This window comes from Serinus canaria, chromosome 6, assembly GCF_022539315.1.
Source record: "Serinus canaria isolate serCan28SL12 chromosome 6, serCan2020, whole genome shotgun sequence".
In the NCBI taxonomy this organism is placed as follows: Eukaryota; Metazoa; Chordata; class Aves; order Passeriformes; family Fringillidae; genus Serinus; species Serinus canaria.
This window is the reverse complement of record NC_066320.1, coordinates 25,601,707-25,619,001: the sequence shown is the minus strand read 5'-3', so window position 1 is coordinate 25,619,001 and position 17,295 is coordinate 25,601,707. Positions and strand designations below refer to the sequence as shown.

The following is a 17,295-nucleotide window of genomic DNA, read 5'->3' as shown; positions in this document are numbered from 1 at the left end:
AAGGCTACTTCAAAAATATTAATCAAAGGAAAAACAAGTGTTAGCCAATCAAAAAAAAAAAAAAAAAAGAGAGAACACAGAAAATAAAGCTGGAAACTATGCTATCAAAACAATATTTTTTAGAAAGACCACCTGAAGTGGTCTCTACATCTCTTTTTTAAGTATTTCAAAATCAAGAGAAAAAAGAACTGGTAAGCTGAATAATATAAAGAAATACAAATTCCTAATTCAAAGTCCTACTAGTGCTTTTCAAACAGAGTGATAAATGCTCTCTTCATCTGAGATTTACCCCACCTCTTCCTTTCACTCCCTTAGTTAAAATAATCCTTCAAATTCCCTATCCTTAGATGAAAGGGCCTTATTAATGTGAAACTTAGTTCATCAAGCTAATTTGCTATCATGATCAGTTGCTTTCTTTTAAATAAACCAAAAGCATCTGTTCACTAGACAAAACTTCTACAGATAATGTTAAAAACACAAAATGGACTTATAAGAGCTGTGCACATCAAAATCCCATAAGATCATTATCAACAGTATATGTGAACTTCAGCCCACAATAGAAAATTGCAGGAACCTACTAGAATCAACAGGGCACTATTAAGTATTTCAGATGGTCTAACTTGTATAAATATTCTTACATTTTGATTTGACTCCACTTGGCACACAATGAGCAGTCACCTACTTAAGAACATGTTTTACATGGCCACATTACTTGATGGAGTGCCATGTGCTTAATTCACTGAGGGATCTTCTAGCAAAAAACGAAATTGCTGGTTCGCATACAAAAGATACCAGGTGTCATCTTTAACTAACTGAAAGCAAGAAGTAGAGTTAAAATTAATAATACTTTAAAAAAAATTAAACTTGATGTCACTTTAAAAAAAAATACACTGCATTCAGATATTTCAACAGTGGCTCCTGGTTTAAAATAGAAGAAGCCTGTACCACACTTTGTACTCACTATATGCAAGTTTTCCAGATGTCAGCCAACCCCTCTGTGACAACTTTTTAACTGTATAACAGATTTTTAGGTGAAAGGAGCTGTTGGTGTGTTTAATCTAATCTCTTATCAGAAAGCAAACCAGCTCCCCTGATAGCTGTAGAGTAAAACGAAAGGCTTCCGATAAAGTGTTTAACCTTCAGTTGCGCTCCACAAGCACAGAGCAACAGCACCAAGTGACTGGTCCAACAAGACACCCCAAAAGAGATCTCAGTGATCCTGTTGCAGAGGAAACAAGAACAAATCCCACAGCCATTATTCATCTGGTCTGGGGGCACCTTCTTCCTAAGTTGAAGCTTGTAGGTTTGTACAAATTAAAACTTGTGTCACCGACCATCATCTGAGAGACAACAAATCCCTTCTACAACCCCTACATCCCTAATGTTTAATATGCTCTGGCTAAAGGCTGATGCCCTAGAAAAATGGGAGTGGGAACAGAAAGGTGATGGGGGTGGGAGGGCAACCACTCTCAGCAGAACTGCAGGAGAGAAGAGAATTCCTCCTGATCATTGCTACCAACTACCAAAGCATAACTATTCTGTTCCAAATACAAAAATATAGTTAAACACAATACAAAGTTTGACTTAATTTTACTGGTTTAACCATAAAGTGACTTTTAGTGTATTTTAATTTTCCTTTTCAGTCACCAATACCTCCTGATATACCAAGCAGCCCAGTGTAGGAGGCAAAATCAAATTCACAAGTTACCAAAATCAGCAGGGTCCGTAATTTTTTGCCCTGCTCAAACCAAAGCACATTATCCTCCTTTTGCAAAGTCTAGGAGTTCTGATGAAGATGTTATCTATTAGAAAGCTATTTAACATTAATTTAAAATTAGTCTCTGCCACCCCTACAAGTTTAAATGCCATCTGAAGATAGCAAAGAGCTCTCTGCTTTCAGTCTAACGCTATCATCCAAAGACAGGTTTTCACTCATCACATCAATATTAGAACGCTAATTGTGACCACAGGCCGTCAGTTACTTTTCAGTCTGATTCCAGACTCTAACATTGCTGACTGTGTAAAAGATGCACACAAGATACTTGCAAAACCTGCTCAACAAAGGCTCAGGTACCCAGGTACCCAATACACACCACACACAACACCTGCATAAGGCCAGAGAGCACAAACTCTTAGTGACACGTTTCTGAAATTGTATAGATGAAAATTCAACTTAAAACTCATTTAATATGCGTTCATCAAAATGCAAGTAACTCACAGACCCACTTGTCTCAATTCTGACGTGTTCCTTTGAATCATTCTTCCCTTGTGCCTGCTTCTCACATAAAGAAAATAAGATTATAGGCTTTTTCTTTCTGCAGTATACTAATCATTCCGAAAATGCTGAGCTGCAGTTATAACATATCCGTACACACTGGTCTCTGCATCTAATTACTGTGCGAAGGTACATGCATTCACTAAAATGAACTGCCCCCACTCTAGTCTTAGGATGAAGCACCGAACGTTGATCAGCTCTCCCAAAGTGAGCCTATGGAAAGAGGCTTGATGCCACAAAACAGAATGCTCACTGACCAAAACACCAGGTTGTGCTTAAATGTTGAGAATATGAATCTTGCTGTGAAAGCTGGAGCAGAAGGCTCTACACTTTGCTCCATCAGAACAGTGAGTAATTAACCACATCAAACTCATCGGTCACATCTGAACGTTGCCCCTGATCACTAAGAGAGCTGCAGGTGCTCAGACATTTCAGAACAAGACTCCTGATTTTGCTAAACCTGCCAAATTTAAAATACCATTTTAAATTAGCTTCACATTTCTTCAGAAATATCTTTGCTTCTAGGGACCTAAAGCTCTCAACCACAATTTTGCATAACCTGAGCCATACCAATTCCATATGTCTGGTTCTGGTCGTTGCTTCATGTTTTATCAGCTGTAGGTTTAAAGAGCAAAACAGTGCTCTCAGAGGTACACTGGGGTTAAGCAGGTTAGAAGCATGGTTTGGAGCATGATTTCAACCAGCAAAACCAATCAATAAATAGTATTTAACTTCAAGAAAGCTGTGATTTCAGCTTCTGAGCTATAGTGCCATAGAGAAGGACAGGAGGGTAGTCCAGAGCTGTAAATACATTTCCCATTTTCCTAACCATCTCTTAGGAACAGTGCTATGTCAGATACTGGAAAGTGTGTCCATTGACAGAATTTTCTGTGCTTTTAAAGTATAATTTTGGAACATTTACAACTGACTATTCTTTTTCTTATTAAATTTTCTGTTGCCTTAGATGCTTGTGAATATGGCACATTTGACTATAATCAAAGTGCACACATAAGCACACAAAACTAGAAAATTACAAAGCAGATGAAGAATCTGGTATTACTAAAAGCTGTAACTCTGTTTCTGTTATATTTCTTTCTCAAATCAGTTTTTCTATGCTTTTACATTTGAAATTGTGAACACATTTGTACAGAATGCTAAAATTAGAAGTTCAAAGAGGGAACACTCACTATGTGGTATTTGCAGGACAAAATTATCTAAGCTATCTTGTAATCCTAAGAAACAATTTACTCCACCCAAAATTTGTTGCCAGTCTCAAAAGTTCAATTAATAATTTTAATATAAATGGTAGGTTATTCACCTTCTTCTGTGTTGGATATATTAGTGTGCCAGCTAAGTATACAGAGATAAGACACTGTGTAAATAAAAGTAGCTAACAATTCTACCACACTCCAAAAGCAAAAAATCCATCATGACATGGATGGGGGGGATGTGCAATCTGCAATGAAAACACTAAACAGCTACGATCCCACTATGATTTTGATTCTAGGCTTGAGACTCTCGGAATGTGCTAAGCCATTCCACAAAGCCCATTTTTCTTACAGGAAATTATCTAATATAAAAAGTACTTTACAATTTTCAATCAACAGAAATACAGATATGAATGTATCAAGCCAATATCTATAAAGCAAGGCATTAGGTCACTTCCTGACAACTAATATCTAAAATCGACGTTTGTTACTGCACAAAAGCATGCTTCTACAGCATTAGTTGAAAGAAGAACTTGGTATTTTTACAGAGTGGGTATATTGGCTCTGCAACCTCTGTAATCACTGCTGATGCATAATCTCTTCCCTGCCACTCCCCTACATGTCACCTCACGTCCCTTTCTCACAGCTCCAGCACATTTCAGTACATGCTCTTAGTTACCAAACAAGCATTTTTTTTAAATTTGGCAGATTCTGCAATCTTTCTGTGGTAAAACCAAAGCTTGTTTATATAGTTGAGCAGTTACTTTCAGAGGGTTTTTTGATGAAAGAGAAATAAAAAGCAAAGAGAGCTGTTTGTTTTTCAAAGCAGCATGACAAAAACATTCTTCTCAAGAAAAACTGAAGCCCCAATCAAAAGGGTGTCAGTGGGGGAGGAAGAGCACAGACCTGGCAGTAATGGAAAGCCTGGTCCATACCAGGAGGCTCATGGGCTCACAGAACATCAAATACTTATAATGAGCAAATGTACTTGGTCTGCTTTGTCCCTGGTCTATAACCCAGAGTTTGACTGAACTGAGAACCATTAGCAGCACTCATACAGTGGGCATCCTGACACCTGGAAGCATGGAAACACTGCAAGGAAAGGCAGTCACGGCAAGCAGCAGGCAGGGAGAGAACCTGCAGCGAGAGCTGGAGAGGCCCAAGGGCCGCCCCAGCCGCACGCAGGCGGCCACGCGCCATTGACTCGCCGGGCTTTTCTCAGCACTCAGAGTTTCTCGCTGAACAATGCCAACCACAAAGCAAGCTGTAATCTAAAAATCATGCCACAGCTTGCTTTCGTATGAACCAAAACTGCAATGACTAAGAAATAAAGCCAATGTTGCTGAACTGGCTACGGCTGCCTTTTCTGCAACAAGCATAAATGTAGGCTGATCATTATCATTTAAGATGGAACCTAAAGCTTCCCTTCACTATTAAATCCTGTTTGCAAACTACATGAGGCACAAACATGGATTTCTGATTTTAAGTTCTTATTTAAATACTTTTTTTTAACTTTCTGTTTACAAGAGAGATTTTCCAGTGGAGAAAAACTGAACTAGAATAAGGTTAACAACATGATGGTTCACTCCTGTCTCCTACCATTATTCAGCTATCTTTGGTGGTTTCTTGAGCTCTAAAACATTGACATTCAGCTCTGATAAGCATGTAAAGAGACAGCTACCAACATTTAAAAGCAAGTAACTTCTATGCATTATAAAGACAATGCAAGGGAAAAACTAAACAAAGAAAACAGAAATCCAGTCCAACCAGGTATGAACCTGACTCAAAAGAAACCACCTAAGCTTACAGAAACTTTCTGAAGAAATAGGTGAGTCCAAACTATCTTGACTGCAGAGTGAGCAATTTCCTATCTATCACAAGTGACTTAACTGCCTAATAACTTTGTGCCTCTCCTACCCAGAGACCTTTCCCTGTAAGTACAGTCTTGCAGCACATTACAAGTGAGATTTTTCTGGCTCTTTGAGACGTTCAGTGACTACCAGGCACTAAACAACTTAGTAAATCATACCATTACTCTTCACAGGAATTAACAGCATTAGTCTATAAGCCTTGAATATGGAAATCTCACACTTGCTTAGAGAATTTTTCCCATAATTAACAGTTTATCCAGGGAACTCACTCCCTGAATGTGACACATACACTACACATAAGTGTTATGTAAAACAACATCCAGCAAGATTTACAAAATAGCAACAAAAATAAAGGCTGTACTTATGAATGGTGTAAGTTAGATGCAAACTCCAGATGGAATGGGATCTCCAGAGTTTAAAAATATCAGTCCGGGAAGGAACTTTAGTTTCAGTGGATACATCATCAGTGTAAACTCTGCTCATGTCAAACCTTCTCAACCAAAAGCCATAGTAACTTCATCCTCAACAATTTACTGCTAGGAGAAAAGCTGGAGTGTCATTAAATGGTTCCTCACTTTACCATGCATTAAATTAATATGTACTCAACACTGAATACCATTAAACTGATAATGTTCATTCTTCTGAGTATGTTCTGGTGACAGAACTTAAAATCATGATGGCCTCGTTTTTAGCTTTTTTAAATCACAGCAGCCATATTTTTCTGCCATCTGTTTAAAACTGATTTTATGAGATAGGAAAAGGCGTATTTTGTTGCTCTGTCCTATATGAGATACTGAAACCAACCAGGACTGTGTTTATCTTAGTCTATTATTCCCAATGCAAGTTGCAACTTGCAAACTCTCTGTATTCTATTGCATAAGAGCATAATGACCTCGTGGACTTGGGAGATTTTTTAAATGTTCCACCAAAGAACATAATATATACATAATTATTTTAAAATATTTATGATTTTAGTTCTATTTTTCTTTAGGCAAAGATGTAAGTTAAAATTATCTGCCAAAGTACTGCACTTCAACTATTAGAGAGCCTTTCATTTCTTCATATGCTCAGTTTCCTTACAGAATGAACAAACAAGTAGTAGATGTTTGCTTATAACCACAGAACACCTTAAGATTTAGAAGTAATGGATTTGGATCTTTTTCATTGCAACTCTCATTCTTAAATTATTTAAGGTAACATTTAAAGTAACAAGCACACCTAGCTTTAAATCTCAAGTGCGAAGCTGTGTTGAGCTGAACACGAGTCACTCTACAGCCACCAAAAAAACCTCATTCTTGAATTTGTTCCCCTTAATGAACATTTTGAAATAGTGATTTATTTTCTCCTCTCCAGCCTCTTCACCTACCTATGGTTTCTGGCAGGTCCAGGAGCTCATTGTGCTGCAAGTCAAGGTTGGTGATCTGCGTGCAGCTTCCAATCTCTTCTGGAAGATGTTCAAGCTGATTGTGCGCTACATCCAGCGTTATGAGGTTACACAACTCACCTAAAAGCACACAGGAAAACCAAAACATAAAAGACATTAGTGTACAGCTCTCAACAATGACCTCCACACAGATATTAATAGAATCAGACGGATTTTGGGATAAGCTGAAAAAAAGCTACTGCTACCATAAAGTTATACATATAAAATAAGGTATTACAGGATCATAATTTCATCAGTCAGATCTAAAACCTTATCAACAATTTTGAAAAGCTCGGATAAAGCTTTAATAGATTCTCCAAAGAAATGTTATTTATTGGTTGCTTTTATTCTGACAGTTCAAGCTGTGGAATACAAGTACAAAACTTGCATCTTACACTTGTTTCAGGCTGACGAGAAGTTTAAAACATCACTTAGTAAATGAACTGTACTAAATTTTGAGAAATTAAAATCTGTTTTTATATAATTAATTACTTTCAGACATAAAATCAACAATTAAGAGACAGAAAAATTATTTGGCTGACAACCTAGATAATACAAAGTCCTGAACACTGGTTTTAAATATTTTAAACATTGGTGGCAGTCGTCACAAAAAGGACAACTTACAATAAGTAAAGTGTATGCCAGCAGACCTACAGCAAATAAAAGTTTGAAATAAAGGCTTATCTGTTAAGCATTCAAAAAGTTTGGCCTTGCTTGGAGTTTAGAGCCACTTTACACATAAGTGCTTAATTTCTGGCATTTATAAATTAATTTAAATGCACAGCTAGGCACAACTCTCTCAACAGTAGTTTCACCTATTTTTATGTCAAACACACTGTGTTCTGAGCAAGACTGCTGGGTTTGAAAAAAGAAAATACTAACTGTGTGCATGAATACAGATGTACGTATTCACATTTTTTCCATCTGATGGCGGTGAAATTAATGCATATCATTTGAACAGCTTCTACTCTCTCCAGTAAAGATGAGGTCACTGCATTTGTATATTAGAGCATGACTCAGTGAGTAACAAATTTGGAAGAGCAGCAAATTCCTTTTGAGGAGCAAATGTCTATTTTTAAGCTTCAGCATTGTATCTTTGACACAAGGATTTTCTCACAGGCCTGCAGGATTATCCTGGGCAAGTTCTGACGTGTAGAGTGTCTACTCATTAGGTCAGCAGATAATCACAACTGGTGACTTAATAAATCATAAAATAATATGAATTCAGACTCTGTCTAGAGTTCAGGCGTCATGTAGCCACAATACTCACTATGCATCACGGAACAATTGTGAAAGGCCAGGAAAAAAGTCCACCTCAAAGCTTCATTATTCTGTTTTACTTAGATTATTAACATATAACTGATACATTAACATATCCTATTTCCTGCACTAATTAACCCAAAACAGTATGTTTTTCTAGAAACGAAGAAGATGGAAATGTAAAGCTGGTGCTCAAGCAGCTACTCCAGCACTGTGTGTGTCCCCTCTCTTACATCAGCAATCAAGTGCAGTCCAGGCAACCAGAGGCAAGAGCTAATGTGCTGTATCCAGCACTGCATAACCCACATATGCCAATGCCATTACCATGCAGAGGAAAGCAAATGTAAAAGAAAACTGAGCAAGAGTTAATGGTCTGTGGCAATCGTATCTTTATTATTCATGGACAAAGGGGGCAAAGTGTAGAATGCAATAGGAGGAAGAAAACCTTGAGGAAGGCTTAAAACATCCCTCCCTTTAAACAAACAAAAAAAGAGCCTCACAAAACTTTACTGAGGTAACTCAAGAACCATCACACACTTCAGGGCAGTAGTTTTCACTTCACGATTGCTGTTTTCATTTGTTTTCACTTCAGGCCTTAACCAATAATATCAAATTTGAAATATGGCATAAATTCCATTTCATCATGCTGAGTTCTCATTTACTTGACTCTTCCCACTCTACATCTGCTGAAGTCTAAGAAATACTTGGGGGTTTTGTAGCAACATGTGCTGCACTTCATTTTTGCACCTGCTGATATCTTTGACACCAGCAAGCTAAATGTTGGAAACAAACATCTTACTACCTAATCCTGAGAAAGAAAAATAATGAAAAGTAATGCCTATGTCTCTCTAGAAAATTAAGAGCAACCAAACACTTTAGTTTCATGTGGATAGCCATACTTAATATTGTCACATTAAAGATACGGGTATTATTTTAAAAAGTAACACTGGCAAACATTTAATAAAAATACTGAATGTTGAAACAGATTGAGGATTGTACAACAAATTTCAGACTTTAGAGCAGAAATCAAAAGTTAGAGCCCTATCATGAAGCACAGTGACTTAAGGAAAGGAATTCAAGAGATATAGAAATATTCCGTTTTTAATTCACATTGCTCAGAAAGGAATCAGGCTCTTGGACACTTTATAGTGTATTTATAGCTTTGACAGCCTTTCATCAAAATGGGTTTATTGCCCACTCTAAGGGTAGAAGGAGAGGGGAGATGAAATGCTGTTAGCACTGCAATTTTTTTCAAAACTTTCACTTGAATTACTGAGATACAACAGAGAGCATGCAAGTCAACAAAAATCACTAAAGGTACATTCCTCCTCTTGCTCTCCATGACATATGGCAAAAAAAAATCTTACATCCAATATGTTTAACAAGGTGAAAAACCTTTGGGTGATGTGATAGAGACTCAGATCACAGAAGTGAAGAGCATGAACCCAGGCTATCAACTTAAACACTCCATTTGAGATAAAAATGAAAGGAAGACTCAGAACCACTTCATAACCCTAACAATCACTTCATAACCCTAACTACACACATAAACAGAGGTTAACTGAGAAACTCAGGATCAAGTCCAGCTTTTAGTGAATGACCCACAGGGAGACCAAACCCACATCCTTGATGTCATGAGTACCATGCTCTAATCAACAGACCTAAATGGTTTTTTACATCTTCACATGCAAAGACATACAGAGTTCTCTCAGCTGTGGCCTGAGAACTAAAATACTAAAATACTGAGGGGCCAAGAGTGTGTGAGACCTGAGACAGTGTGTAAATGGAAAGGCTCTCCAGAGCACTTCACAGCCTGAGGCTGTCACTGCTTGTGGGGCTTGAACAGCTACTGTGAGGTAAAAGGAAAAGCAACCAGGGATGGTAAGAGTTGCTAGGGAATCTTTAGGGAATGGGAAAAGGAGAAATCAATGCAGCTTAGAAGGACAAGTGTAGGAAAACAGAGGAATAAGGAAATAAAAGTGTGCAGTCCCTTACAAACCAGTGCTGGTCCTGTCTTGTGGCCCACCAGCACCACCTGCCCTGTCTTGTCTCTAAGCTCTATTTTCCCGGCTGAGAAACTCACTCTGAGCTCTGAGCACAGCAAGAGCATAGCTCGGGGCCCAGCACTGCTGAACACATCCCGGCCGTGGGACAAGGAGGGCTCGGGGCCCAGCACTGGTGAGCAAATCCCAGCCGTGGGACAAGGAGGGCTCGGGGCCCAGCACTGCTGAGCACATCCCGGCCGTGGGACAAGGAGGGCTAGGGGCCCAGCACTGCTGAACACATCCCGGCCATGGGACAAGGAGGGCTAGGGGCCCAGCACTGCTGAACACATCCCGGCCATGGGACAAGGAGGGCTCGGGGCCCAGCACTGCTGAACACATCCCGGCCATGGGACAAGGAGGGCTCGGGGCCCAGCGCTGCTGAGCACATCCCGGCCGAGGGACAAGGAGGGCTCGGGGCCACCAGAGCCGCAGCCACAGCCAGGGGCAGCGCTGGCCCCGCTGGGTGAGCGCCCTGTGAATGGCCACGCTGTGCAGGCGCTGATCACAACAGCAGCTCTGTCAGGAGCTAGAGCGCACAAACACATGGCAGGAGTACTCCACACAACGCATAATGATCTGCAAATGCACAGAGGCACAACTGGAGGCCATCTGCATCATGCTCTTCCCAGGAGCTGATGTTTCAGCCAGTCTAAGTGTCCTTCTTATTGTCAGAACAGTGGCAGTTTGAATTGAGGAAATGCTTCTCAAAAAAAAAAAAAAAAAAAGTCAAAATAATTTTCACCAAGATACAGCTGAAATCTGTCATTTTTGCTTTGCCAGGGTAAGAAGCATATGTCAAAATCAAAAAAAAGCAAAAATCTTTTTCCTAAAGAAAAGATTTGTGCAGGTACAAAAGGAAAAATGTCTAGCAACTAAGGAGCTCATGACCTTATTCATATTGCAAAAGTTGATTCTTTTACTTTTTTTGTGTACTACCTAAAATTTGCTGAAACACATTTTTATCTTGATTTAACAGAAGTCAGCTAGAAATGTGCAGCAGATCAAAATCAGCCTTAACCAGAAAGCAGCTTCCTGAAGAAAAACCCATTCCTTTTCACCACATGGACAACTCCTGCATCACTTCACTAAAATACTGTTCAAACACCCAAAATCACTACAATAAGACAAGCACTGCTTCAGGGAAATACTAACCACCGGTTAAATGAACCAGCTCTTTTTGCCACAAATAACGTCCAAAACAGACAATTCACAATAGTGAATAAAGGATTCTCTATAGACTACTTACAAATGCATTGAAGGGATAAGCACCCTCACAACAATTAAAAAATCAGCTAGGAGTGTGCTAGGGTGCTAAGGTTTGGAGTTAGTTTTTTTGCGGGGGGAGAATTTTTTTGCCTTTTTTTTTTTTTTTTTTACTATATTACATTGTGATTGCAAAGGGGGAAAAAAGCAATTAAAGCTCAAAGTCTGCCAAAAAAGCAGACAGGAATTGCACGTACTAGCTGGCTTGACAATAAACGATTTTAAAGTAGGAGCAATGCTCATTTGAAAAACATAAGACAGTTTCTCTATAAATAACCTTCACAAAAGTCAGTTACAGCATAGCATGTAGTTTTTAAAAATTTGTATTTTAAAGGCCCTAAAAAAATCACACAATTCAAATGCATTTTTCAGAGAAGACAGTTTGTGAAGACTCCAACCACCTTCCATTTTTAAAAAACTTGTTAAAATACAGCTAAGTATTCACCTCAACAGTCCTTAAAAAAGGAGGAGTGAGCAATCACCTCACTGTTGTTCTCATACACAGAAAGAATAAATGTTGTAGTATGACAATGCTACATACACCTGCTTTAGAAAAGCCAGCACAATGAAATGACTAATATTTTTTGCATAATGAGGCAGAATTATAGTCCCATTTCACGGCCAACTTTGAAAGCCTGTTATGACAAGAGGGCCAGGTTACATGCCCTGACTTACAAAACTCTGAAAGTTCTTTTTGGCCATGTGAAACACACAATACTGCTTCATCAAAAAACACTCAAGTACACAAAAATTAACAGTTGGAGAGAGTAAATAGGTCAATAGCAAAGAGGCTTCAGTGTCTCCAATCACTAATTCAGTCAGTGGGCACCACTCTTGGATGGCAAACACAATTTGTAATGTAGTCTGTTTGCCACTGGATTAATGACATGCCTGCCCATGCTTAAGCAGATTGAATATTATGAAATCCTTCACAACATGATAAATCCTAGGCCAGATGACACAGCAAGAGGATCAAGTCTCTTATGGAAAGTAGAAGGAAGAGGAGAATGCAAATTTTAGTGGGACTTCAGGCTGGTGTGTCGGAACATTGGTTGTAAGCTAATTTGTAAGAATTAATTATCCAAAATCAGCAATGGTGGGAACAAGTTACAAACAGTTCCCATAACTTTCATAGTTACTCATCTTTCACTTGGTTCTCTGCTGGCAAAGGGAAAAAAAAAAAAGGAAAAAGAATTTTCCGTCTACAAAAAGTCTTTGGTACAGGTTTCCTGATGTTAGAAAAAAAAATTAAAAACAATTTTAGGGTTTTCCTATGAGAAACTCTATGAGATCCAAGTACATCATTGTGACAGAGAGCCTGAGCTCTTTGATCTGCATTACCAACTGCCAAAAGAAGAGGTAAGCAATCAGAGCCATTTTGAATTATTACTGCACAACTCTAACTTACACAGAAGAGTTACCAAGGAGTAGGAATGCAATTTTTATATAGTTGTGAGTGACTTACTGACTACCAAAGTTAAAATACTCATATAAGTAAGAAATAAGCACAGCAATATTATTCTCAATATGCAGAATGCACATCAGGATCTAGTTGTGGGAACCACTGAAAACCACAGAAGCTCAGCTGAAAAGACTCAAAATCTGCTCTAAAACAAGCTTCAACAAGACACAACAGCTTATTATTTATTGCTTATAACTGAAAGCAACAAATACTAATAAAATTAAAAACATGTTCAAACAAAATCCCAAACATGCAAAATGTAGAGAAAAGTCTTAGCAAGGGCTCAAAGCAAGATTTGAGGTGGACAGCAGAAACTCATTTGAGTGCCAAGACAAAAGCAAAGTCTTGCAGCTAGCAGGGAATAACCCTGTAAAGAGGTACAACCTTGCACCAGGAGGTGAGAAACAGCTCTGCAGGGAAGGACCAGGGGGTGCTGCTGGTGCTGAACCTGGGGTAACATCTGGATCCTGTCCATTTTCAGTGTGGAGCAAGCTCTCAAATAATAAAGGTTAACCACCTTCCTGGCTACATTAGCAAGGGCAGCCTGAGGAAAGTGATTTTTTTCCCTCTGTTCAGTACTTACTGAAGTATTCAAACAGTTAAAATAATTGCAACATAGATTTAAAAAAAATAAATAAAATAAAACCTATAAATTAATTTTTTTTAAAAAAATCCAAAACAACTCTGGACTTCTAACAAGCCGTCAGTTATCTACTGGAATTACACTTGGGGCATCATCCCAGTAAGCTCTGCAAGCAGATCAAAAAGGCAGGACTACTTTATCATTATCCCAAAGCCAGCCTGAAGAAACTGTAATCAGGAGGAATTTGACTAGCTGACAAGACAAAATTGCATCCCACAAGAGCTTTCACAAGAATCAGAACCCAGATACTAAAGCTGAAGCTGGTCAAAAGAGTTCTACACTTTTTCTGCAGCTCAAGAAGTGGATCAAATAAGCAGTCATTATCTCTGACTCCTAGAGACCAACACACATACCTCAATGCTTACATTCATTCCACTCCTGTTCACAACTTCATGCTTTTATCACATTAAAATAAAAATATATAAAAGCCTTCTCAACTACTGTTTGCAGACATTACCACACCAATTAAGCCCAGAAACACAATCTTCTTTCTTCAAACTGATGAAACACAGGAAGGTGTTCTTAGATCCAAATAATGTGAACAAATATTTCTCTATATTATCAGCTCTGCTTAAAAAAAAAAGGGAAATGAAATTCAGAGCATCACTGAAAAGCTTTGCAACTAACAAGTCATTTAATAAAGAGACACCACATTCAGCATGGAGTGAGTAGACTTGAACTAATGTGGCTGCACACATCTGGTCCACTGTCTATACTACTGAAAACAAAACAGGTGCAAGTGTTATGAAAGAGTTTCAAAGCAGTGAAGAAACCACAAATTATCTAAATATTGAGTAGATGGGGGAAGAGAAGAAGAGAAGAGAGTCTTAAAGACATTCCTAGCCCGGTGTAGGCAGATTCCCCGAATTACATTCTAAAAATATTTCCCTTGCAGAACAGCCCTGACCAGATTCTCCCCAGAAAAAGAGTTGCATTCACAGACAGAAAACACAATATTTGGAGTCTTAAGAAACTTGAAGAAACTATGTAAATGTAATTTCAACCACATTGACAATATTTCTATTTGAGTTGTGTGTGCTAACACGACAAAAATATTCAAAACTGGTAGAAGATGCAACCTTGTCTTTGCAAGGAAAATAGTATCAACTTGACTGTGCAAAACAATTCCTTCAACACAACATGGAGGAATGCAATAAAACTCCAAATATAAGAAATGCAAAAGGCTTAAGTAACAGCCTGCAAACTGAAACATTTGCTTGGCCTCATCCCAAGCCAATTCCTCTGGTTTTCATCCTTCTCATGCTGACTGCCTGACTCACCAAAGCATTCAAATTCTTCCATTCTAATCTTCCACTTTTTGATCTCAGTGGAATGGACAATTTACCAGATAAGGAGATGAAGCTGGTATCCACCTTGTGAACTCATCCCCACAATTATCCCTTCAGATTGTCTTTTGACAAAGTTTTCACACAGAAACCTTTCTGTGAAGGTTTTATTTCATGGATTCCACCAGAGATTGAACTGCCAGAGAAGGTGAAAAGGTAAGTTCTGCCTTGCACTTGATGTGCTTGTGTGTGTGTGTGTGTGTGTATGTGTATATATATTTATCTATATATATATGTGTGTGTGTGTGTGTGTGTGTGTACATACATATATATATTAAACAACTTCATAACAGTGACATTCATGGGCAGAAACAGCATTCAAACAAACTTGCAGACCTTACTAAAGATGAAAGGCATTTATAGGAGTTTAAAGAAAAAAAATGGCCAAGCCTTTGGAAGAAGAGGTTACTAAGAATTAGTAAAGAAACAAGCTGCATCAGACTCAGGAAATCCCTGATACAAAAATAGTTGGATGTGGGCAAGGAGTCAGGTTAAGCCTCACATATAAACTTATTCTGTTTCTTTGCACGTTTGCTTAGGGCTAGAGTCAGAACCAGGACACAGGGCAAGATACACTCTGAAACAATTTATCACCACTGTTAGGTAGGATGCAATTTCTAAGAAAAAACAACAGAGTAGCTTTACCATCAAGAAACTCTCCTCAATGGATTCTCACCACTATGCATAAAAACATTGTTTCAGTAAGGTGCAGCTGAGCTCAGGCTACCAGAATTCCAATGACCTACCCCAGGTTATTTCCGTGTCTTGTGGGTACAAGACACGGAAAGCAGTGAGAAAGGGAGAAAAAGGTTCTGAAAACGTAATTTGCTGCATTTTCAACAGCTCTCTGCAGACAGCAATCCACCCTTCCCCAGAGCACCTGCAGTGCTCTTGTCATGCTCATACAAGGAGAGCAATCCTGCCGGAGAGGCTTGCAGGAAGCTGCAGCCAGCCCAGGGATCCCACAGCTCAGGGCCAAGTGTCCTGCTCTCCCTGTTCCAGTTCATGCTCTCCCACTCCTCCTCCCACATCAGCTCCAGGCTGATCTAAACTACACTGATTTCAACTACCTAAAGTAACAGACAGCAAACGCAGCAGCTGGGAGGCTGCCAGGAGGGGAGTGGATCCTGCCACTTTCAGTATCAGAAGCTGTTGTACATCAGCACATCCGTTTCATGAAAACTCCCACTGATTCACCTGCCCAGCTCTTGGCTAAACATGAAAAAAAAAAAAAAACCCAAAACAAAGTATTTAAGTATTTTTACTTTTACATCTTATTCAAACAAATATGTTTATATTTGAAAATACAACAATGTACATCAAGACCTCAGCTTACTACGCAGTTGACTGAAATAATTTCAAATTGCATTAAAAATGTAGAAGCAATATAGATGTTGCCAGAAAAGTGTTAAGAGAAGTCTGATAAATACAAGCAGAAATTATTTAGTATGTATCTACCTATAATAAAGCAACTGGCTGCAATGGAATGAGAGGTGCTTAATTCTGGGGAGGGGGAAAAGACCAGAAACACATACAGCTGTTTAGTAACTATAGATAATAACACTTCCTCTTTCTCACTAAAATGCTGGTTTCAAATGCAAAGCAACTTTTCCTCAGGTGTAGCCACCTAAATAAAGTTTAAAGTGTCTTTGGTAGCTAAATAACAAAAAGTCCAAAACAGAACCAAACTTTAGCTTATTTCCAACAGCTCAGGTGGGAGGTTCATCTCTTCCAGGTTTTCTCAAAACAACAAACACCCCTTAAACAGGTCAGTTGTAAAGCAGTTTCCAGGACCACCTGAGAAGAAATGTAGGCAACAGAGGGAAAGTGCTGCATCTAAGAACAATGGAACATCACTGACACAAAAATCAACTATTCAAAGACATACTGAGTGTTGGAAGAAACAACTCAATTATCAGAGCACTTAGAAGTCCCACATTCAACTTATTTCAGCAAGAGTAGAAGAAAAATAAACTTTATTTTATACAGCTAGAGAACAAAGATTCCTAGAAAAACAATGGGATAATTGCTTATAAATCAGGTGACCCTTGATTTTAAAGTAACAAGGTCCTAAAGCTGGAAAGTCAATTACTCTTATACAAAACTGAAAATTTTTGTTTAGTAACAGAGAAAGTCATCACAAGTCTGTAGCACCAGGGTAAGACTTAATGCTATCCCTCTTTGAGGGAACAATAGCAACATTTTTCAAAATGAAGTCTGGATCTTTAATTTTCTTTTTGTCCAGACCAACCTTTTTGTAGCACATCTGCTTTCAAAAGACAAAGTAAAGAAAACCCAGGATTCCTTGCACAGTGTGCACCAGATCAGCAACATGAGCACACTGCAGTTAACTGCTGCAAGACTCTTCCTCTCTGGACAAGTCAGCAGGTTACATAAGCTTTGAATTTTTAAAAATATGAACAAGCACACTAGCATGCCATTGTGAGCCTTAGGCCCTAGAACAATGGGGCATTTTTAAAAAGAATTTGAAATGCTCCA

General features: G+C 38.6%; 1 protein-coding gene across 2 annotated transcripts in view; it reads right to left on the bottom strand.

Annotated features, from left to right (window-relative positions):
- Nucleotides 1-17,295, bottom strand: part of SHOC2 (SHOC2 leucine rich repeat scaffold protein) — a 61,825-nt gene that overhangs the window by 16,682 nt on the left and 27,848 nt on the right. For both annotated transcript variants that reach the window (XM_030241186.2, XM_030241185.2), the window contains one exon: nucleotides 6,721-6,858. In XM_030241186.2, the coding sequence (XP_030097046.1) occupies nucleotides 6,721-6,858 (138 nt within the window). The remainder of the gene's footprint in view (nucleotides 1-6,720; nucleotides 6,859-17,295) is intronic.